The sequence below is a fragment of the Hyperoodon ampullatus genome, assembly GCF_949752795.1.
Source record: "Hyperoodon ampullatus genome assembly, chromosome: 9".
NCBI classification, from domain to species: Eukaryota; Metazoa; Chordata; class Mammalia; order Artiodactyla; family Ziphiidae; genus Hyperoodon; species Hyperoodon ampullatus.
In genome coordinates this window covers 63,289,080-63,313,100 of record NC_136922.1, presented here as the reverse complement: position 1 = coordinate 63,313,100, position 24,021 = coordinate 63,289,080, and the positions used below count along the sequence as shown (strand labels likewise).

The 24,021-nt window shown below is 55.0% G+C and overlaps 1 protein-coding gene across 1 annotated transcript; it reads right to left on the bottom strand.

Moving 5' to 3' along the window:
* Positions 1-8,306: 8,306 nt before the first annotated feature.
* GHRHR (growth hormone releasing hormone receptor) lies at positions 8,307-22,543 on the bottom strand (the record flags this gene model as incomplete). The annotated part of the gene is made up of 13 exons (XM_079711429.1): positions 8,307-8,432; positions 10,227-10,268; positions 10,872-11,001; positions 11,582-11,673; positions 12,368-12,437; positions 13,009-13,069; positions 13,357-13,510; positions 14,964-15,096; positions 15,840-15,937; positions 17,065-17,168; positions 17,857-17,964; positions 18,092-18,194; positions 22,487-22,543. 13 exons carry the CDS (start codon positions 22,541-22,543, stop codon positions 8,307-8,309), a joined length of 1,278 nt encoding a protein of 425 aa, XP_079567555.1.
* Positions 22,544-24,021: the final 1,478 nt, after the last annotated feature.

Here is a 24,021-nt window from a genome sequence, read left to right as displayed (position 1 = left end):
CCTTGACCCTGTTTGGTGCTGGGGATACAGCAGTGAATAAGCAAAGGGAAGCCCAACAATAAACACGAAACACTTGAAAATAACAAACAGTTGACCCTCACTATTTGCAGATTCCATATTTGTGAATTTGCCTGCTCACTAAAATGTATTTGCACCCCAATGTCGATACTCACAGTGTTATTATGGTCATTCTTGGACGTACACAGGGTAGGGAAAACTTCAATGGCCCAATGCACAAGTCTCCAGCTGGGTTCCGCCATGGTGACCTCTGCCTTCTTGGTTCAGCTCAGACTTTAAACGTGTCTTTTTCGAGGTTTACTTTGGGCCACGTTTTTCACATTTTTGTGCTTTTTGTGGGTGAGTTCGCTGTTTTAAATGGCCCCAAGCATAGTGCAGAAGTGTTGTCTAGAGTTGCTCAGTGCAAGGAAGCTGTGATGTGCCCTACAGAGCAAATACATGTGTAACTTAGCTTTTCTCAGTCAGAATGATAGCGCTGTTGGCCGCAAGTTCAATGTTAATGAATCGACGATATATATTAAATCATGTGTCTATAAACAGAACACACAGAAAACAAGGTTATGTATTGATCTGTTGACAAAATCTTGTGACTAGAGGCTCACAGGAGCCTAACGCTGTATCTCTCCTAGGAGCGATGGTTCCGTATTTGCTAACTCAGCGTTCACGGCAACTTTATAGACTGTAACTGGCATGACTAATGAGGCTCAGCTGTAACTACTGCCAAATGGCACCAAGCAAATAAAACATGGAAATGCAATATGACCTTGAGCAATGTCACTAGGTGGTCATGACAAGCCTCTCTGAGGAGGTGACACTGGCACTGAATTAGGAGTCAGGGGAGACAGCGGCCAGGGGAGGTGCTGGGGGCAGCGTGTCCCAAGCAGCAGTTGTTCTGAAATGAGCACAGGCCTGGGGGTTCTGGGGACCATGAGACGGCTGGTGTGGCCAGGGCAGAGCCCAGGGGAGGAGGATGAAGGAAGATGAGGCTGGGGAGGCGGGCAGTCCAGGCCACGGAAAGGAACTTGGGTTCTGCTTTCCTAGTCAAATGGGAAAGTGGGGAGGGCTGGGAGGGGCTTTATTCTTTCCTCGTGGGCCACGTCCTGTAAGGGCCGAGAGGCCATCAGTGAGGGGTCACCCTGTGGCAGGAGCTCTGGGGTTGTAACAAGGGCATCGGTGAAAGAGGATGGGTGTGGGACACAAGAGGGAGGCTGAGGCTTCAGAACCTCCTGATGGAGACTCAGGAATTAGTCCTGGAATCCGTGTGGGAACTGCTGGGCTGATGGGGTTTACACTCAGAACTGGGAGGGCAGCAGGAGGGGCTGGCCTCAGACACCCACCGGAGCTGTGGAGGAGCTGGGCGGGGGCTGGGGCGGGCCATGCGTGGGAGCCTCAGGTGACCTGCAGAAGATCTTCCCTCCAGTCTGTGTCAGGGCATGGGCAAGGCTCCCTCTAAGGGCACTTCTTCATAACCTTCCCCTAGCCCACCCTCCGGAAGACTTCCTGTGCTGGAGCAACCCAGAGCTAAACCCGGAGAAACCTCTACACACACACACACGCGCACACACACACACACACACACACACACGCAGATATTCTCTTTTTGAAAGACCTAAACTGATCAGGCAGGTCGTGTGCACTGGGCCTCCCCACCTGCGTGCCAGCTGCTCCTCCTCCCAGGATCTTTCCCTTCTCCAAATCTTGCTCACCTTCATGGGCCCAACACACCACTGCCTCCCAGGAGGACTCCTATAACTGCTCCGACCTCCGCTGACCTCTGATATTTGAATCCCCTCCGTCCCCACTGGCCTGAGTCCTACATGCCTCTGTTCCCAGTATGCATACCCGCCCCCACAAGCAGGGCTTAGGTCTCCACTGTGAGATCCCCAGGGCACAGGCCTAGCAGGAAGGTGTGCAGGAGATGAGAACTCCAAGACTGAGGCCAAGGTCAAGGTCAAGATTCCTGCAGATTGAGGACTGAGGACTTGGGCTGTGGGCGGGGTCAGGTCTGCCTGTGCAGAGCTGGCTAGTGTAGGAGGCGTTTACTCCCCTGGCCACCCCCATACGCCCACAGAGCTCTGGCTGCTGGGCTGTGAGGCTGAGGGGAACATCCAGCCTTCCCCCCAAAGCTGGTCCCGGGCTGTTTGCCTCCCGCCTGAGTCCACAGGCTGCTGGATGCCCGGGAGGGGCCCTGCCTGGCAAAGATCTGTCCAGTGAGAACCCAGAGCTGCTCTGTACCAGCACCATGCCAGCTGAGCCCCGGGCCACGCTGGTGCCATGGCGATGCCACCACTGCCAGCCTGTCCCAGCCCCGTAACCATGGGAATGTGTGCAGAGCTGCGGCTGCTTATGCAACATCTCCGAGACTGGGAAACGGTCCGCCTATCAACCCAATCCTGCCTGCCGGCCTGACCTGCTCCCTGGGACGCCCGCAAACAGGCTCCGTGAACTTGGGTTATTGCCCCACCTGTCACCCCCCAGACTCAGACACACACACACACACACACACACACAGCACCCTGTCTGTGGAAGGGACTCCTGGGGTAGAATGGTCTGGAGGGAAAACGGGGGGGAAAGAGAAAGACGTGGGGGAGGGGGATGGACAGAGGGAACCACAGAGGATTCTGACAGGTTGGGGAGCTGGCTGTCTGGATACAAGCTAAAGGCTTCAGCCACCTGCAGCCAACCTCAACCCCAGATGTCCGGTATCATAGAAACGGGCCAGCTGCCCGATGGGCTGTTCTGTCACTTCCCACAGCTGGAAGCTGGGGCCCCATACAGAGGAAGAAAGAGACAGAGACAGAAACAGAGACAGAGAGAAACAGAAGGACAGAGACAGAGAAAGGAAGAGACAGGGAGAGAGAGAGATATACAGAGAGAATACGGAGAGAAATACATAGAAATACAGAGAGAGACAGAAATACAGAGAGAGAAATACAGAGAGAGACAGAAATACAGAGAGAGAAATATAGAGAGAGACAGAAATACAGAGAGAGAAATACAGAGACAGAGAGACAGAAATACAGAGAGAGAAATACAGAGAGAGACAGAAATACAGAGAGAGATAGAAATACAGAGACAGAGGGGAAGAGCCCCAGAAGAGAAATATCCACACAAAGAGATTCACATAGATGAGAGAGACAGGACAGACTGCCCCCCTCCAACCAAATAAAAGCCCCAAACATCTGCAGTTTACGGTTTATGGCTGGTCTCCAAAGCCTGGCTCTACCTCTGAAGGCAGCCCTGTTCCTAATGGTTCCAGGGCCCGGCCACTGGCAGCCCCAAAGTTTGGAGGGTGAGGCCATCACAGGATGGCTGGTCAGGACCGGGACACACCAGGGTTCCAGAGTCGGGGCAAGTGCCTGGATCTTTTCCTGCTTCCTGCCCTGCCCCCTGCCCGGGTCCTCTCCACCTGTGGCCTTGTCCTGTGTCTCCCTCAGGCTTGCCCTGTCCTCCTTACTCAGTGTCAGTCCCCCCGCGCCTGAGCCCCTCTCTGCAATCGCCAGCCTTCCCTCGTCACTGGAGCCTCTGGCTCTAAGTCTTCCTTCGCCTCAATCGCAGCCTTCATCACAGGTGACTGCGATGCCCAGGTCCGCTGGCCAAGCAGCCCCTCCGGGCCCTCCTCCTGGTCTCCCGGCAGCCCCTCCCCCGCCCAGCGCGGAGCCCTTGCCCTGGCTGCAAACCGCACCAGAGCAGCTCTCATCCCCTCTGACCTCGCCCGCCTGTGCCCTTCCGGGTCTTTCCTCAACGCCCCCCACCTACACAGCAGACGCTTCCGTAACCTGCTCCATTCCACCCACCGTCCCCTCTGGCTTAGATCCCGGGGTCATCAGTGCAAACCCTCATTTGCAAATATGGCCTGGAAGTCTCAAGTGCCACTGTCTTCTGGGCAAAACCCCGCCCTGAGGAGGCTCCCCTTGGCCTTCTCTGGGCCAGAGACTCCCCCGAGGGAAAGCGTCGTAACTCCGAACTCACCTGCCCAGCTCGCCCGCCACGTTAAGCCACTACTACCTGCCAGCGTCTTCCTCCTCCTCAAGACCCCACCGCTCTCCGCCCCCACCGCAGCTCCCCTCGCGCCCGGCAGACAACCTCGCCTCCGGGGTGAATGCGGAGCCAGCAGCCGGCCTCCTACGCTGCCCACCCCAGCCCTCCTGTCGCCTGCATCTACCACCTCCCTGGGGGCAGGGGCTCCCTTCCCCAGACAGCATGCCCCCACCTGGGTCCTGGGGCCACCTTCTCAATGACCTCGCTCCACCACTTGCCCTCCCCCCATCCTTCGGTGACTCCTACATCCAGCTCATTAGCATTTATCCAGACAGTCTTCTTACAAAGAAACAAAGCCCCAGCGACCCACATTCCCCTCCCGATACCCTCTCGTCTCCCCTCCCCCTCCCAGACCAGCCTGGGTAAAGGGCGTGTCCACACAGCCTGCTTCTGCGTCCTCACGGCCCCCTCACCGTGTAGCCCCCTCCAGGCTGCCTTCCGAGTCCATCTTCTGCCCCAGACGCTCCTGCCCCTGCCGTGAGCTGTGCCGTCAAGTCCACGGCCCGCTTTGCAAGCCTGGTCTCAGGTCTTAGGGCTGCGCAGCAGCGCTCACGCCATCCCCATCCCAGTCCCTCTGGATTTCCTCCCACTCTCCGGCTGCTCCCTCCAGCCTCCTCCGGAGGCTCCGGCTCCTGCGCGGGGCCTGTGGATGTTCAGTCCCTCCAGCCCCCTTTCAGGCTCACACCTCACTCTCACCTCCCGGGGGTCAGACGCCACCACAGAGATTCCCACAACTCACGAATCTCACTTCCCAGCCAGGCCTATCTCCTCAGCTCCAGCCTGCCCCTTGGCATCCATCTGTCTCCCGTGCACCCCACACTGATCACGCTCCCACTCCTAAAACGTGCTCCTCTCCACCTCGGCCTCTTTCAGGAATCTTCCTACAAAGCTCCCTTCTCTTCCCCTCACACATTAACCCATCACCCAATTAGACATCTTCACTCTGGCCTAGTCTTTCCTACCACCATCCCCTGAGCCAAGCCTCCCTTTTCAGCCTCCCTGCTTCCAGCTGAGGTCTCCACCCAAACTTCAGTCTTCCCATCCATACCAGTCAGAGGGATTACTGCAAAAAACATGTCTCATTATATCACACACTTCCAACAGCTCTTGGGATGAAACCTCCTTAACACGGCTTTTCCTGTCCCTGCGTGATCTGGGTGCTGCCCACCCCACCTCATCTCAGGCCACCCTCCTCTTTTCTCACTTCAATCCAGCCACAGTAACTACTTTCAGGTCCTGCCAAATGACAAGCTCCTTTTCACCTCAGGGCCTTTGCACGTGCTATTTCCGCTACCTGGGATTTTACCCACTTCCTTACCCAGCCAACTCATATTCACGGTCTAATCTCAGCTTACATGTCGCTTTCTCTAGAAATCTTTTTTTGTTTGTTTTTGTTTGTTTGTTTGTTTTGTGGTACATGGGTCTCTCACCGTTGTGGCCTCTCCCGCTGCAGAGCACAGGCTCCGGACGCGCAGGCTCAGCTGCCGTGGCTCACGGGCCCAGACGCTCCGCGGCATGTGGGATCTTCCCGAACCGGGGCACGAACCCGTGTTCCCTGCATCGGCAGGCGGACTCTCAACCACTGCGCCACCAGGGAAGCCCAAGAAAGCCTTTTTCTTAACACTCCCAGACTAGATTTGGTCCTCTAGATGTTTCTTCTTTTGATACTCTATTTCTCCTCTGTACACCTATAGCCATTATCATGCAATTGTTTGAGCTGCATGACTGTGTCCCAGTGTTGGACATCTGTCATGTTCGTGGCCAGCCAGCTTATTCTGAATGCCTGTCTTATGTCTGAGGAACTTGTGACAGTGTGTGGGCCCTCCCCGGGTAGAAGTCAGCATGGGCTCTCTAGCACCCCCTGCAGCTAGTGGGCAGGGTCAGGACCAAGGCCGTGCCATCAGAGGTAGCTCTGTGAGACCTGGGTTCGGAAGAGGAAGCCAGCGCCAAGTGCAATTGAGTTTTTGGCAAGCATGGCAGTGGAGGAGTTTGGCTTTTCAGGACAGCCGTGTGGGGTGTCCGGCATTGCGTCCCCAGTGTTACTGGTGTGAGCACCTGAATCTGCAACCAGAAGTGGTGGAGTGGGGAATTCGCCACAGTGGTCCCCTGGCTGGGGGTGGGCGCTGCCTCTGACTGAACTCCTGGAGCCCAGTGAGCTCCCTGGCGTTCTCGACTAAATCATGTTTCTGCTTAACCCAGCCTGAGGGGTCCTGTGGCCTGCAACAGAGACCTCTGACTCATATTCTCCCTAACCAGACCCTAAGCCCCTGAATAGGAATGTTCTGGAATTGTTTGCAGCCGTGTTTCTAAATGCTAGCAAGGTGTCTGCCACCTAAGCAAGTACTTAGCAAATAGGTGGTCCCACAGAACCCAGAGCCCTAAAGGAATGTCCATGAATATCCCAGAGGAGAACAAAGTCTGAGTCTGATACCCACCATCCTGTCCTGCAGACCCTTCCTCCAAACGTTGCTCCTCAAGCTGAGATCAGCCACACTCTTGCTTTCTGCCCGGCAGATGGCGGCTCTTGGCCTGGTGGGGTTCTAGGATCTATACGACCAGCCTGAGTCCCTTCCTCCAGGAAGCCTTCCTTGACTGCTCCTGCCCTCACCGACACCCTGTTCTCTGAGTTCCCACAGCCCAGAGAATTTGAGCCCCACACACCCGTTCTTACTCACATCCAGGTTTGGGCTCATCCCTGGGGGTCTCTTCAACATTCCTGGGGTCTCCCCTGGGACAGGGAACAGGCCCCTCTTTTTTACCCTCCCTCCTCCTCCCCACAGTGGAGAAGAGTACAGGTTGGCCACAACAGGGAAGTTTCTTCCTTCCCTGTAGGAAACTCCTTTCAGGACCTGAGGAGAGGCTGGCTGGAAGGAAAACGCTGCAGTGGATGATGGAAAATCCTACTTTCCCTGCTAAAACCAGGGGTCCAGGGAAACCCCTCCCATCTGGTGTGAACCCTGTACAGAGACTCCAGTGAGCACAGGTTCTCCTATCCCTTCAGCTCTCACTCTTCTTATCAGCTTCTTCCTCCTCAAGACTGGGGTCGGAAGGGCTCGGGGGTGTCCCATTCCCCACCTCCTCCAAAAGCCTCCTGCCCCCCTACGCTGGCCACACCACGAGGTCCTTCTTCCACCAGCCCTGCAGGCTCACTGTGGCCCAGGCCAGGCCCTGGGACCCCCTGTCCATCTCCAGCATTGGGGCCTCAACAGGGAGCTTGGTCAGCCCGGCCAATGTTCTTGACCGTCATTGTTCTGCCACCTGGTGGTCAAGTTAAGCATTGCTCTTCTCAACTCTGTTGCCTGCAATTCAATGTCCCTTTCGAAAAGCTCTCAGAAGTCACCTACTGACCGACTCCTTCCTGCTGCAGATGGGGTTGCTGAGGCCCCGAGAAGGGAAGGGTTTGCCAATCAAGGGATTTGCCCAGAAACCTTCAATGTAGGCCCAGGCAAAGGATCCTTGTGGGCTTCCCTGGTGGAGCAGTGGTTGAGAGTCCACCTGCCGATGCAGGGGACACGGATCGTGCCCCGGTCCGGGAAGATCCCAGATGCCGCGGAGCGGCTGGGCCCGTGAGCCGTGACCGCTGGGCCTGCGCTTCCGGAGCCTGTGTTCCGCAACGGGAGAGGCCACAACAGTGAGAGGCCTGCGTACCGCAAAAAAAAAAAAAAAAAAAAAGTACAGACACACACAACACTACACATTTGGCAAGAACACAGAAACACAAGAATTCACATTTAACACATTGGAATGTTTGCCTGTGGGAGGAGGGGAATGGGAGTGCAGGTAGAGACAAAAGAGAATACATTTTTTAAATGAATTAAACAAGAGGATCCTTGCACAGACAAGTGATGGGGACGTGACATGAACTGAGATGCGATAAATGCACGTCTGCACCGGGGGTTCAGATAAAGCCTACAGATCCCTCCCCTGCAGAGGCGCACGGTTTCACTCAAACGTGTATCTATTCATTTACAAGTTTATTGGCTCCTCTGGCGTTGGGCTATGGCCCAGATTCCAGGAAGAGGAACATGAGAAGAACAGACAGGAACCAAGGAAATCAGAGGTGGACACACAGAGACCCGGGCGAAAAGAGTCAGGGGCAGGACAGGGAAGAAAGGCTGGGCAGCAGGTTGGGTGGAGGCGTCAACTGACGGTTCCCAGGGGGCGCTGCTCCCACTCCTCTGAAGGGTGGTGGGCCCGTGTAGCTGCCCAAGTTCAGGTGTGTATTCCAGTCACGTGATGTGGCCAGCCTAGCACACAGATGTCAGCACCTTCGCCCTTGAGTGGGAAGGCATCGTCCACTTGGCGTGAGTCCTCCAGGCTGGCAGAAGTTCAGGATCATGGCCACGCCATCTCCGTGAGATCTCAGTCCTCACCTCCAAGCAAGGACAAGAGGGAGGATGTTAGGAAGGTCCCATTGCCACTTCTTTACTCAACCCCAGGAGGGCTGAGGGTGCAGGGGGAGACCATGCAGGAGAAACAGAGACAGGGATTCCTGGAGCAGGAGAAACTATGGTTGGCCACAGCCACTGCTAAGTACTACCTCTAGAAGATACTACTTCCTCCTTCCTGTATTTCTGACTATTCCCTTTGACTCCTTTCCCTTTTAGCACTGCCTTTGTCTGGGCCCAATTAAAGACATTTATGGGTGCTTTCTTGAGTTTCTGGCCAAAAGACTACTCTGTCTTCCCCAAAAGCTTAGACCATCCCCTGCTCTGGGGCTCATTCCTGCCCCTGCCCACTGAGCTAAACTGTGGCCACTGGGAACCTGTCCAGGGGACATGACCTGAAGGAAGAGAGGCCTCCAAACTCTGTCTGAGGAGGTGCAATTGAGGGGATTGAGAGTAACTGAAAGAAAACCACTTGGGAGATGTGGGGGTGTGTGTGTCTGTATCTTCACATCTCCAAGGGGCTGCTGGGGCAAAGAGGCTGCTGAGAGGCTGTGACATTTCTGACAGAGCTGAATTTAGGCTGTGACAAAGACAAAAAGGAGACAGATTTCCATTCAACATAAAGGTGAGCTTCCTGATGATAGAAAGTGTCATTGGTAGGTAGTAAGCTCCCTGTCTCCAGAGGCATTTAACTATCTGGTCCCCAAACCTCTTCCTGGGATAGATCCCTTCACAACTCTCTGTGGAATCCCCTTTTCCAGATCCCACCCACCTCGCCCCTCTCAGCAACCCCAGGGCCCATGAGCCACTACAATCAGATACTGCAGTCCTGTGTCTGCATCCAGACGCCAGATAAGGCTGCAGAAGACTCAGAAAGGCTAGGGTGGGAGCAAAGAATGTCAGAGGGGAGGGAGCCAATAAGAGACAGTGGTGGCAGAATAAGGGGGTGCAATGCTCCACAGCTGGGGTACAGGTCCGAACATCCAGGTATCCAACAGAACACAGAGCCCACAGCAAATCCTTGGCCACCAGAGAGAGCCCATGACTCTGCCTGTGCACACAGCGACAGGACCTGGTTGTCTGGGGCACTGAGTTAAATTCTCCCACCCCTCCCCATAAAGCAAGTCTGTCCTAAAGGAAAAATGCAAAGTGTCTTCTGGGTGGGATGTTATGATTCACTCCTCTTTACCATCTCTCCATAGTTCTACATGTGCACCGGTACCATCTATTCTGTCTATTCATGTGTTTGTCCATCTCTGTTTGGTCTGTTCTTTTTGTGCATCTCTCCTCCAGGTGCTCTCTCTCAGAGTCCCTCGCTTTTCTCTTCATCATCCTCCCTGTCTCTGCACTTGAATTTATTTTCCTAGACTTTGTATGTCTACCTCTGATTTTCTTGGCTCCTCTGTGTCTTGTCCCTGTCTCTCCAGGAGCTGACTTATTCCTTCCCCCACTCTCTCTCGTTCAGTTTTAGAAACACAGAATTAAAGGATCCTTTTAACCCACCCCTGGATCCCTCTTCTGATCCCTGAAAGGCCTTCTCCACCTCCTGCTGAATGGACAGTAATCTTGGCCCAGCCCAGAGGAGGGATGGATAAAAGATGTGTACAGGAAGTATTCAGGTTAAGCTCGATCCAGAAACTCAGGACAGATTTCCACAAAGGATTGCAGGACTCAGTGTTTCGCCTGATCGGGGATTTACAGGGGCTGGGCAGGAGAGAGGCAGCCTTAGGACTGGTGGGAGGGAAGGCTTAACAAATAAGGATAGCCTGAGTCACATACCTCTTGGTTGAGGAAGCAGTACAGGATGGCAACAATGAAGCCCTGCGGGGCCAAAGAGAAAGGACCCCATCACCTTGGCCTGGCCTCAAGGTGTCTGCAGTCTTCCTATTACCTTTTTCCCCTACTCTCCGCCAGGCTGTGACTTGGACCAGGTCTTTGGGAAAAGGGAAAGTAGACGTATTCATCACTTACCATGTGCCAGGCATATTGTCACATGTAATTGTCATAGCAAGCCTGCCAAGGCTGTAGTGTTGGCCCCGTTGGCCTGTTTCTCTGATTCTCTTTATTTCTGCATCCCCTAGTATTAAGCACAGAGCCTGACACATAATAGGTGCTCAGTAAATGTTGAATAGATTGGATGGATGGATGGATGGATGGATGGATGGATGGATGGATGAATGAATGGATGGGTAAATGGATGGATATGTAGATAGGTGCATGAGTATTTGAATGAATAGAGAGATGGATGGATGGGAGAAAAACAGACAGATGGATACTTGAATAGATGGATGAGTGGCTGGAAGGAAGAATAACAAGCCTAGTTGCCCTCACCCTACCATGAAATCAACCAAGCCTGTGGGCGGCAGCACCTTCCTCCTGCCCAAGGACTCAGAGGGAAGGAGTGAGTGCTATGGGGGTCCTTACCTGGAAGGAACCCAGTCCCAGCTCCAGGGGGAGGCGAATGCCCAGGCCAGCACTGTCAGGCAGGAAGTTGAAGATGACGTAGTGAATTCCAAACAGCGGGATGAGGAGAAGGGTTGACTTGGAGAGACGCCTGCAGAAAAAGACAAGCCCAAGGCTGGAATTAGAAAGTCCCGTGGGCCCCTACCTACTTTCACTTCCCACCAGTTTCCCATATCAATTCTACACACCAGCCACCCTGGAGAACTCCTCACATGCACCCTGGGCTTCCTTACTTTGGGCCCTTGGCTTCTGCTGTTCCCTCTGCCAAATTCTCTTGCCTCAATTTATTCTAGTCAAGTCTATGCATCTTTCAAAGTCTAGTTCAAAGACACCTCTTCCAGGAAGTCTTCCCAGACTGTACTCCAACCCCACCATCTGTTTAGAAAGGATCTCCTTCCGCAGGCTCCTGTAGAAATTGATCCCAACACTCATCAGCCTATTTGGCCTGGCAAGTGGCTGTTTGGAGCCCCATCCTTCCTATATTGTGACCTACTGGAGGGCAGGGACCATATCTATTCTCTCTGGGGACATAGGGACAAGCACTGGACCAGGATCATGGATGCCTAATCGTGCATAAAAGAGAACCATGCTGACTCCTACTCCAGTTATGTCCCCAGAACCCCCAGAAACACACACACACACACACACACACACACACACATACACATTACCAGTACTGATGCTGGGTGTGGAGGCTGCCCTGAGCTGGCTCCAGTTTCCTCAGCAAGATACGGATAATATTGAGAAAAAGCCCAAAGTTCACCTGGAAATAGAGGTGTAGGAAGGTGGAAGGCAAGGGTCACGGGTGACCCAAATGGCCTGGGGTGGGACATCTTTGGGGACTAGAAACCTCAAATCCTTGAGAGTCAGGTAGATGGATGTGCAGGTCATTGCTCTAGACCTTGTCACCTGAGACTGGACGGTCCCACAGGGGGCTCAGGGTCCCCTTCCCTTTCCAGTCCCAGGACCAAGGGTGACAGGTCAGGCCTTGCCATCCTGCCTCCAGCACCTCTCAGGCTCTTCTCTGGCACAAAGCATGTGGCCTTCTCTTTGCACAACTGCAAAACTGACAAAAATGCGTACATTCACCCAGGCCACAAAAACCAGTCCTAGCTGCCCTGTCTTCCACGTGGGAGCAGGTAGGGGTTTCAGCTGCCGTGTCTTCTACTCTTCTATGCTCAGCCTCACTGCAGTGGTAGGTGATCTGCAACCAGGGCGCTAGACTCATCAAAACTCTGAGCTAGAAGAGGCCTGAGCACTGGTTTTACCAATGGGCTGCTGAGGTCCAGAGAGGGCCTCACAGAGAATCTGCAGCAGAACCAGGCTGGAACCCCAGGTGTCCTGACTCCCAGCCTGGAGTCGTGTTTCCTGCTGTGTATGGCTGCTCGGTGGACCCAGGGAGGTTGGCTGAATAAAGCAGAGGACACTGGCCCCAGGAACTGACCCCAGGCACTGACCCCAACGGAAAGGACGATGGGTCCTTTGATGATCCACCAGTAGGGGGAGCTGTCGTCCAGGTCCCAGCACCTGGGGAGAGGACAGGCCGGGACTGATGGGGGGCGGGGCGGGGGGATGGGGTGGGAAGAGTGCAGTTGCTGGAAAGCCCTTTTCTGCAGCACCCATGCTCCTCCCTCCTCTCTACCTACCAGCCTCTGGGCTCCTCACTTTGGAATTTGAGCCTTCTAGCCTCACCCTACTCCCAACCAGCCTTATCTGTGTCCTCTCAGACATTTAGGCACTTTCCAAAGGCGTGCCCTGATCCAAGCTGGGTTCACTCCTTCTCTCCACCTAGGTGGTTGAGTTTCTCAAAACTCAGTCTGTTTGCTGCCTTCTTGTGGCTCCAGCACTCCCCCCGTTCCAGAAGGCCCCCACTTACAGCCCCCTACCCCCTGAGCCCCGAACCCTGAGATTCTGCACCCCTTCTTGCCCAGGCTCAAGCCCCTTCTGTGCGATCCACGACTGCATCTCCCACCCCTCTCCCAAGCCTGGGAGTTCTCCTCCTCTTCCCAGCTTGGAGGACAGCCTCATTGCCTGAGCGTCCAGTCCATGCCCCATGGGGACCCAGTATGGGTGTGATGAAGGGGTAGCCCAGACTCACGCAACATCCTCAAAGGCCAACTTGCAACCCACCCACATGCCGGTGAAGAGCAGGGGAAGCCCTGAGGGGGTACAGAAAAGACACGAGTAAGGGGTCTTCATCCTGCGCCCACCTCCCACCACTACAGCCAGTCACACAGGGCACTGTGAAGGCGGGACCAGGAGAGAGCTCGGAGACCGGGGACCTGGCCCTGAACTCCAGCACTTGCTGTAGGACTGTAGGCTGCCTTTCCTCTCCCTGGGCCTTGGGGTCATCGTGAGTGAGATGAAGGGACCTTGGTGTGAGCTCCCTGGGCATCCCCGACCCCCCAGCACCCGCACAGTGCCCAAGCCAGCCCTCGGTGCTCACCCCAGCCAGCAAAGACCAGCCACCAGAAGGTCCTCCTTGCACTGGGTGACGTGGAGGCCAAGAGGCAGGTCAGGTAGACAGCTTCTGCCAGCAGCCAGCTGAAGTTGGTCATGGTGGCGAAATGGGAGGTGGCCACAGAGACCTTGCACAGAACCTGCGGGCCAGGGGCTGGGCGCTTCAGAGCCCGGACACCCAGTGGAGCCCCGCCAAGTCTCCCCTACCCTGCTCAGGCCCCAAACCTCCAGGTCTCCTCCACCTTGGGCTGCCCCAGAGGGGGTGTGGTAGGGTAATGTGGTGGTTAAGAGCACAGATTTGGGATCCAGACAGCCTGGGTTCAAATTTACCATCTGGATAACCTACCCACACCTTAGCTTTTCATCTCTAAAAGGAAAAACCTGCAATGCCGGCTCGTGGCCTCATCATAAGGATTAAACGGAAACCCTGTATACGAATTGCTACTGTTTTTACTCTCACCCCATCCCTCCTGAGCTCAAGTCAATCCCTAGAGCTGAGGATATGGAACACCATTTATTCATGCATGGCTGCATCCTGCGAACATACACGCATGTACCCGTGCATGCATTCATGCATTCACTGCATGACTCTGCTCATCTGTCGGGTGTGGAGCGCTCGCCTCTGAGCTCAGAATGGCCCAGGCTTGGTCCCTCTCCCACCGTTCAGCTGCTGGGTGACATCGCCAATTATCCCTCATCTACATATGGGACTAAAATGAAAATAGATGTAGGAAGTAAAAGGAGATAATATATGTAAAGCATTTAGCGTAATACCTGGCACATAAGTGCTCGATACATATGCTATTATTATGTCTTTCATTAACGAATGAAGGTCACCTGTTGGTTTGTTCATTCATGTAGCTGTTCATTTCCAGCACGGTGTCAGAGTACCTGGTAAGTGCCAGGCCACCACACTCAGCCCAACTTCCCTTATTTTCGGTCTCTTCTCATAGCCCACCTCCCTGCCCCCAGGATGACACCCCTGTTTCTTGGACTTGCCCCAGCTTCTCCTGTCTGTGAGAGTGGGTCCTCTCACACTGGACACGTTCACCCTGGTCCTCCCCATTCCCTCCCTATCATTGCTGCCCACCCAGCTCCAAATCTATCTCCTCCCTGAAGCCCTCTCCTCTACCTAGTGGTCCCATAAAATCTGGTATAATCTGTCCCCGTAGGCACCCAGGGTGCTTCTCAAGGGAAGCACATGGTCCTGTCCAGCCCCTGACATACACACGCCCAGCACAGACAGACAGTGCTCAGAGGAAGTGTGAAATGGAAAGGCTGCCTGGAGTGAAATGTGGTCCGGGTTGGGATATGGGATGGGGAATGGAACGGGAATACAGAATATGGAGTGGAGAGTGGAATAAGGGAAGCGCTGTGGATGGGCACCGGCATCCAGGAAACAGCCCGGAGGATTTAGAACTTGACCGCAAGGAGGGGGAGGAAGGGGGAGAGGTGATTTCCCGCTCTGTCGTTCTGTCGTTAGCAAAGAGGGAGCCGCAGGGTCAGCCCCCGCTACCCCGACAGGTACATCTGCATCTCTAATCCAACCTCCTCACCCGCACCCGCACCAGCACCCCGACCCATGGCTGTTACAGTGGAGAAGCTGCAGTGGTCCGTGTCCTCGCCGTGAAAGAGGGTGGCATCCTTCAGGAACACAGCTCCCGCCTTGAGAATAAAGGTGATAAACAGCTGGGTGTGGATGTAGTTCCTGGGGCAGTGGAGCCTCCTGGGGGGGGACAGGAGGGGTGAGGAACAGGAGGCAAGGTGGGAGAGGGGCTTCTGGTGTGCTCAAAGCGGGCTTGGGGAGGCTGAGCAGGGCGAGAGGTGAACTGAATTGGCTTGGATTGGATTGGATCAGATTGGATTGGATGGATTGCGTTGAACTTGAGGCTTCAGCTATAACCTTGCAGGACAGCTGGGCTCAGGGTAGGTGAGAAGACAGAGAATAGCAGTCCCTTGCCTTCAGGGAGCTCACAGTGCAGAGGACAGAGGCAGAAAGGACAGGGTCCTGCCCAGGGGAGCCCCCTGATGATCAGAGAGAGGAGGCTCACCCCAGGAGACAGAGAACAGCGCAGGCCAGGCTGGGGGGTGGGGTGAGGTGGGGCTTTGAGAGGGCAGAGATCAAAGCATTAAAATAGTCAAGAAGGGCTTCACAGAAGAGCCAAAGAGGATTCTTGAGGCAGATGAGAGCTGAGTTTTGAATTTTAACGGATATGAGGGCCCTGAGAAAAAAGGAGGCAGGCATTCCAAGCAAATAGAATAAGTTCCACACAAGCAAAGGTGTAGAGGTGGGAGCCAGACCTGGAGTGTGAAGGGATGGGTCTGCTCCTGGGGGAAGGGAAAGGAAAAGTTAGAAATGGCCGATGCCAGATCTGGGAACATCTCGAATATCCAGGTAAGGGTTCAAGTTTGGTGCTGTGGACGATGCGGAGGGCGTAGGTTCTGGAGCAGGTGATGAGGGTGGCGAACCTGAGGGCAACCAGGATGGTGATGGCCATGAAGAGGGCCACGGCAGAGACGCTGTGGCCCATGGTGTAGATGATCCTCACGGTGGAGAAGTAGGATTTCTGGGGAGGGTGGAGACGGAGGAACGCTCAGCAACTGGGCCTTTGAGGAAAGGGAGGCTTGACAATCAAGCAGGTGACATTTTCAATTCTATCCCGAAACTGCCCATGTCGGGGCAGGGGTGTCTGTGGGGACCACAGCAAACTCCCTCGGGAACTGAAGCGAAGCTTTTGTTTGCAGCCTGTTGGCTGGTGAGGAAGCAGGGGAGGGGTGGGGGAGGGGGAGGAGGAGCTAGATGCTTAACTCTGGCTGTCGCTGGGGGTAGGGGAGGCTGCCACAGAAACCGCAGGTCCCTGGGGACTGACAAAGCTCAGGAGGAAATCGGGCTTGTTTACTGACATCCAGCTTGTTCACTGGCTTGGGAACATGACATCCCCAAATAAAAGGGACAGCCAGGGACAGCTGTAAGGAAAAGCTCTTTCCAAAACCAAGGATTTGGATCCATCAAAGTCAAGTCTGGACTCCGGAGATGGAGACAGAGCATGCAGCCTTGCAGGGAGGGGGTCGATCGGGGACCCAGCTCCACTGAGGGATGCAGGCAATCATCGCCCCTCCCAGACTCAGTCTTTTTATCTGAAAAAATGTCAGACTCATACTTTGCCTTCAGGGCTGGGGGGAAAGAGATATGGGATTATGGGTGTGGAGGCACCTTGCAAAGGCCCTGCTCAATTTGGAAGTGTGGGGTGTGCCAGCTAGGTTAGGGGGCAGTGACATCACTCCAGGCTTTGGTTTCTCTCGCTTGCCCACAGACTGAGGGCCAGAGAGGGCAAGGAGCTTGCCCAGGACCACTAAGGGCCTTTGTTTCCCAGAACTACTCTCAGCTCCCTGCCCTGGAGGTCTGGGCACAGAGAGGGTACGCCAAGAAGAAAAGAAGACGGCGGCCAGCACGTCTCCCTCCCTGCCCTCTGCCTCCCCTCCCCCTCCTAGCTGCATGGCCCACCTGTCACCCTTGAGCAAGTTAGCACAAGACCCCCTCTCTTCCAGACACTGCCATCTTCCGGAAATGTGCTGTAATGAATATTCCAACCTGCTGACTACAATGGGAATGGCGGTCTCTACAGTTGTGCGGTCCACCACCCAATCAAACATCCACGGTGACCCTTCCTCCAAGATGCCAGGAGCCTCTCACCTCTTCAGTTAGCAGCTCCAGGGGCACAGGGCAGGCCTCAGGATAGGGCGGGAAGGGCTCAGACCAGCCCGTGATGGTGCAATCCCGCTTCAGGGCCCCGGCCCCTGGGAGGCAACAAGAGGCGAGGAAGGAGAGATTTTGCCAGGACAGCTCCTTCTCTCTCCCCAGGAGAGGTCGGGGAGCCGGGGAGTGACCCTGGCAGGGTCTGCACAGACAGCCCGTCTCTGCAGCAGAGAGAGAGGAGCCTTCTCTCCAGAGGCCTGGGGTTCAGGCCCAGCCTGCTTGGGACACGGTCTAGGAACTTCCTCTCTGGCCTCAGACTCACCTTCCGTTCATTGAAAGAATGGTTCCCTTGAGGAGGAGAGTAGCGAGTTGGGCCTCCAGTGTCCTAAGGGCAGCGGGGAGAAAGGAGGCCCTCTCTGCCCCTGGAGGGACCGTCCACCCCAGACACCCAGGCCAGGGAGGTGAAGCAGGCAACTTCCCAGAGGACATTTACTCCATTCCAGGCCCTGAGTTCAGCACTGCCAAGCCCCGATCATTAACCCCACCCTCCGCGCAGTTACTGCGCTTGTTTTCCCCGGGTCACGGGAGGTCAGAGAGCTGAGGGTCTGGGAGGGTGACTGACTCGCCCAAGGTCACACTGAAAGAGGGGAAGGGGGAAGGCGGTGCTCAATCCGGGTCTGCCTGGCCCCAAAGCCAGGGGTGTGGCCACCACATTCTGCCACCACCAGATGAAACCACGTCACCCCCGCGTCCTCCCCCTTCCCCCATCACACCCCCATTGCCCCTCACCTGGCTCTGAGCTGAAGTGAGAGAAGAAAGCCGGGCAGGGGAGGCTCACCCACTCGCCAGAGCCTGCCGTCGGCCAGCACAGCAGCCCATCCCAGGTCCTAGGGCAGCCTAGGCAGCGAGATGGGGGCAGAGGAGACTCAGCCCAGGGGACAGGCTTGTCCACCATCCTGAATGGGAGGCTGGAGGAGATCAGGAAACCCGTGACAAGCCACCCCCGCCCTCCCAAGCCACGTACCCAAGGTGGAGTTGGACATCCCCTCTGCCGCTTGTAGACAAGCTCGCTCATCCTCTCTCAGCTGGGTGATGAAGTCACACTCTGGGTGCACGGGGCCCAGTACCTGCAGGAGAGAGTTAATGCGATGAGCTAAGCCAACTGGATGCTTCTTCTGGGTCTGCTGGTCTAATGACCTGAAGACAGAGATAAAGCCTGATTCATTTCCATGGCCATGCTCTTAAGCACAGGGCCTGACTCATCCAGGTATGCTTAGTGGATATTTGGACGAAAGGCAGACAAGCAGGAAGGCAGGGAGGCAGAGAGAATAGAGATTTGGACGGATGCTTCCCCTTTTCATTTCATGGAAGTTCTGAGTCACATTAAACAAAAATCTTCAGAAGATCTCACAGAGATGGCCAACTCAATAATGCATCCATGTAGCAGCCTTTTTTCCTTCTTTGTTTTACTCCGCTACTCTGTACTCCCACTCCCCGAAGGTAATTCTGCATAAAGTACCTTGGCAGACAGAGTAATGGCCCCCCAAAATGTCCATGTCCTAATCCCTGAAACCTGTGACTATGCAACCTTACAAAGAGACTTTGCAGATGTGAGTAAGTTAAGGATCTTGAGATGGAGCGATTATCCTGGATTATCTGGGTGGACCCAGTGTCATCACAAGGGTCTTTATAAGAGGGAAGCAGGAGTGTCAGGGTGAGATAAGGAGATGTCCTGACAGAGGCAGAGGAGTAAGTGTGTGAGTGTGTGTGTGTGTGTGTGTGAGAGAGAGAGAGAGAGAGAGAGAGAGAGGGAGAGAGAGAGAGAGGGAGAGATGAAGATGCTACACTGCTGGCTTTGAAGGTGGAGGATCATGAACCAAGGAATGCAGGTGGCATCCAGAAGCTGGAAAAGGCAAGGAAGCGAGTTCTCCCCTACAGCCTCCAGAAAGGACCATGCAGCCCTGCCAACACTTTGGTTTTAAACCACTGAAAACCATTTTGGACTTCTGACCTCCAGAATTGTAAGAAAATTGATTTGTGCCGTTTTAAGTCACTAAGTTGGTGGTAATTTGTTACAGCAGCGATAGGAAACTAATACAACTACCTGCACAGATGCCTTTGTCTCAGGCTCTGGTTTCAGAGGTACCCTGACAAAGATATGTGAAAAAAATGGGTGGATTAGTGAGAGGATAGATGGATAAGTGAATGAGTAGATGAATGAGGTGAAAGAGCAGATGAATTTGGATTCATGGATGAATGAATGAATGGGTAACTGTGTGGCTGGCTGGTAGAATGAGTGAACATACGTACAACAGATAGGTGAATAGATAGACGGATGCATGAATACATGCATGGATGGATGGACGACTGGATGCATGGTGGATGGGTGGATGGGTGGACAGGTGGATGGATGAGGGCATGCACATGAAGATGGATGGGTAGGTAATGGATAGATACATGGAGAGATAACGGGTTTGTTGTGTGACTCAGTAATCATGAAGGATTACAGTTTTAGGAGTTTCCCAGAGCCTGATGCCACCCAGTGACCACAGGGAATGATCCCTGGAAGCTGGTAAAGAAGCTGTTTTTCTGGAAACCCTCTAGCAGTATTTCTGAAAGTGTGCCTCATGATCTAACTGCAGATCACCTGGGATGGAGCCAAGAATATGCAGAGATCTATGGCTGGATCTAGGACTTTGCATTTTAACAAGTTCTCTAGGAAGCTGGGTGTCAAAGGCAGGAATTCTTAACACCTTTCCCTCCCACTGCCCCAGACTGGAGAAAAACTGAAATGGACTGTCCAACAGGTCACAGCCCCAGACAGATACATGTGAGGGAAGCCAGCTTTATAAGACATGCTCCTTACACTGTGAATATGACCCATAGCCCACATTTGTGTACAACATGCACATCAAATTCAATCAGTGTAGATTTCTGTCCCCAAGGATTTCACAGGGAGGAGTGGAGTGAGGGTGGGAGCTAAAACCTGGTCCTGATAGATCCAATACAAACTGATCAGAGGCAGGACAGGCACTATGGGAGGGCGGCCCTTCTCACAGGGACTGAGAAGGTGGCATTTGAGCCGGACCTGAAAAAAAAGGAGCATTTTTTTTTTAATTGGTGAGGAAAAGAGCACTTGGGACAAAGAACGTGCACAGACAAGGGAGAGAGCAGATGCACCTGAGCTGAGTGAGGGGAGAGCCCTTCCCACGGCCATCCTCGCACCCACACGCACACACACATGCACACACAAGCCCCGATGTCTGGCACAGAGTCTGTATCAGCAGGTGTTTAATTAACTCCCAGTGTCCTTTGACTGAAATCCAGGCACGGCAAAGAGCACAGTGGATGCGAGACAGGGACTGGGGTCAGAGAGAAGGGACTTCAAACACCAGAGTGGGGACAGTGGACAGTAGGTGACCACATGGAAGGGACCCAAGGACTGGCCAGTGGGCTAGGAGAGGACCTGGAGACCCAGCCCAGTAAGTAGGCTCACCCCTACCAGCCCTGCCCTACGGGGAAGGACACCCCTGTCCTGACCTGCTGACCCTGTTCGCCCAAATCCAGCTTGGGCTCAGCTCTGCCACCTCCTGCTTGGGCCCCTGGGACCTCAGGTTACAGATTCCACCTGCCGCCCAGGCTCTGGGTCTCCAACCTGGTGGTGCCTCTTGGCTTCCTCCCCGGGACTCAGGGACCCAGGAGCCATCTCAGAGCAGAGCATCTCCCCAGTCTTAACTCCCCCACATTCCCCAGTAGCAGTCTGATGGTCAGAAGCGGGTAGATGGGGAGGGCAGACTCGCCTGATATGGGACTGCGAGCTCCGTCTGCCTTTCCTCCCCCTCCACGTCTGCAGCCCATCCCTTCCTGGGATACCTTCTCAGGGCCTGACTAGGGAACCACAGAGGCCAAAAGAACTAGGGCCCCTGGTGGGAAGCCTCCCACCGAAAGGAGAGACAGACAGCCCTCACAGTTCCTAAGGGGAGGAAAATTCAGGGAAGCCCAACTCATGACCCAGATGTGTGGTGACGGGTGGAGACGGCATGGGGTGGGGAACAGTGGACCGTTCCAAGACTTACCCAAAGGCTCCTGACGGACGCCCCCCGCCCCACTCACCTAGGGCTCGGGGATCATCTGGCCCCTGTACCGGACCCACTCCTCCTGAGGGGAGACTGTGTCACGCTGCGTACTTCGGCCTTGCTGACCGTGACTACAGCTAACCCGGGGTCTGTGCAGGATGGAAGCCACACTGGGAAACAGTGACTTGGTGCTGGCCCTGACCCTGCCACCAGCAGCTGAATGACCCCCACGGGATCTCAGTCTCCCCTCCTAAAAATAAAGCATTCATTGTAGGGTGCACACTGATGAGAGGCAGGAGGCGCCCCTCACTGAAGAAGGGAGGACGTAGAAGTTTCCCATACTGCACCCCGTGCCTAGCCTTTGACAAGTCAGACCTGACTTCATGCACAACAGCCCTAGGGGGCAGATACTGTGTTCTTTTACAAAGTGAGGCTCAGGAAGGGACTTGCACAGATCACACCGCTAGTTTCACGGCTCCAGGATTCAAGCCTAAAGGCCATGCGTGAGGGGCAGGTGCAGCAGTGTCTGGGAGGCGCGGCTCGGGCCCCCGCCCACATACACACACTCACACGCAAGCCAGTGGAGGAGAGGGAGCCCTCAGTCCCCGCGGGCTCTCAGGAGTCCCCGGGAGCTGCAGCTGCCTCCCGAGACCTGTGTCTCCCATCCACGTGTGCCCTGTCACTTGCATGCACTCCGGGAAAGCATTCTGGGGAACTGCGGCACATTCAGAGAGCGCCCCCTCCTGGCAGCCTGTTCTCCAGCACGCTAGGCTTCCGAGCAATATCTGATGATGGACAGCTTCTCAGGGCCCCAGGGCGTATCATGCGAGGAAGTGTCCCCCAAATGCCGGAGGGGAGCAGCTGCTCACTTACTGTCCAGGGCCTCTCAGTCCCTGGCCACACCCTCTTCAAAGGAAGCAACCAAATGGAGTGGCTCCAGGGGTCGTGGGGAGAGGGAGGGCTCTGGGGAGCTTGTCGGAGGAGGGGGTGTGGATAAGACTTGGGGTGTGAAGGGGAGGCGGAAGTACTGTCTTGGGACAGAGTCTTGTGGCCCCCAGAGGGTGCAGACAGGCCCTGGGGGGAGCAACGGGCAAGCAAATTCCGTTCAGCCCCAGGAAGGACGGTTTGCTTGTCAGAGCTCCCCAGGGACGAGCAGGCTGCCTGGGAAGGGAGGTGGGGAGAAGAGGGGGCCACGGAGGAGATGAGGAGTTCTGCAAGTCAAGCCACCACTGGCTTGGTAGAGAGACTCCTGTGCTGGTGAAGGGTGGACCCCAGTACGGCCCTGTGGCTCCCAGATCTCGAGCCCAGTGGGAGGGGCAGGAGGGTCTGAGCTGGCTACTCACGATGGGTAAGGGGCGCAGCAAGCAGAGGAGGCAGGCACCCCACACCTTGCTGTCCATGGTAGGGGCGTGGCAGCGGCTCCTCGGTCAGCCTCGGTGAGCCCCGCTCTCCTGCCCACGGTCCCCTGCTCCTGTCGCCGCTGCCAGCACACCGTCTGCCTCCCCTTCCCAGGTGGCTGTTTGCATAGGCAGGAGCCAGCGAAGGGGACAGAACGGCTGAATATTCACCAGGATTACAGGACACCGTGCCCATCTGAGCCCCGGCCTTGGGGTGGGACTCCACGTTCCCAGGAGAAACGGGTTGGGCCCCTGTCACCCCCTTCCACTCTGTCGGTAAGTCGGCCTGTGTCTGTCCTAACACCAAGGTCACAGAGAAATGACAGCCACAGGACACCTCGTACCCCAGTAGGTCAGTATTCTTTATCGCTTTCTTCTCTGAGCCCAGCCCTCTGCGGGCCCACCCTGGAGAGATTCAGAGAAGAAGAAGAAGGCCTGGACCCACCCTCAGGGAGCCCCCAGTTTGGTTGTGATCCCAGCCTCATCCGCAGTGCTGGAGGGTGAACTCTGAGCCCTGGGGTGAGGTGGATAGGGTGTCAGTGGGGGCTGGACAGTAGGAATGAGCTTAGAAAAGGGCTGCGCAATCACGAAGCACCCATATGGGCTGGTCGAGAAGGTGACATATCAGCAAAACCTCATTTCTGTTCCCGGCAAGGATGCCAGCCTGGATGGCGAGGTGAAGTCTGCAGGTGTCCAGGCTCTGGACTTTACAGGGGGACCTTGTCAAGTCTCTCCAGAAGTCCTCATGGCAACAGATAAAAACAGGAAACGTGCAAGAAGATTCATGGAGCTAAGCCATCCTGAATGGGGCAAAACCACTGTTATCGGGGCAGAAACAAGAGGACCTACACAAGAGCTCGGATTATTTTGCATATTCATTGCCTGGTTATTTTTATTATAGTTTTAGACTTTAAAATGAGGAATCCCAATTGGCCAGGCTACAGACAGTGTTCTAAATTGCCCTGGATCCTCCACGGCACCGGGGGGATTGGAAAACACATTTGATCTTCCAGGGCCCTGAACGCGCCAGTACCTGGCAGGGCCCAACGTCTGCGTGCAGGTCTGCATTCCCAGAGCTTGACGGGCCAGACGCTGTGACACAGACATGTTTACAGCCTAACTCGAATCATGAATGATGAAGCTCCTTGCCCCTGCCACGTCTGGATTGAGGAATCGTTTTACATCAGCAGGGCTTTATTTTTCCATTTGTGTTCATCACCAACAAAGAAAAATAGTTTGAAAAGAAAACATGAAGCATCCCCGGCCCAGACATTCCTGCCCTTGCAGTAGCGTTTTCATGTGCTTGGCCGTGACCTGGGGCAGGTCTCACACCACAACTAGCTCGCACGTTTGCGGGACGAAGCAGAGCCCCTCTGTTGACAGGCTGAGTGAGGATGCAGTGCTGGAAGCGGAGCATCAAACAGGTGTATCTTTAAGGGACAGCCAGAGCCTCTGTCCCCTAGCTGCAGAGACACAACAGC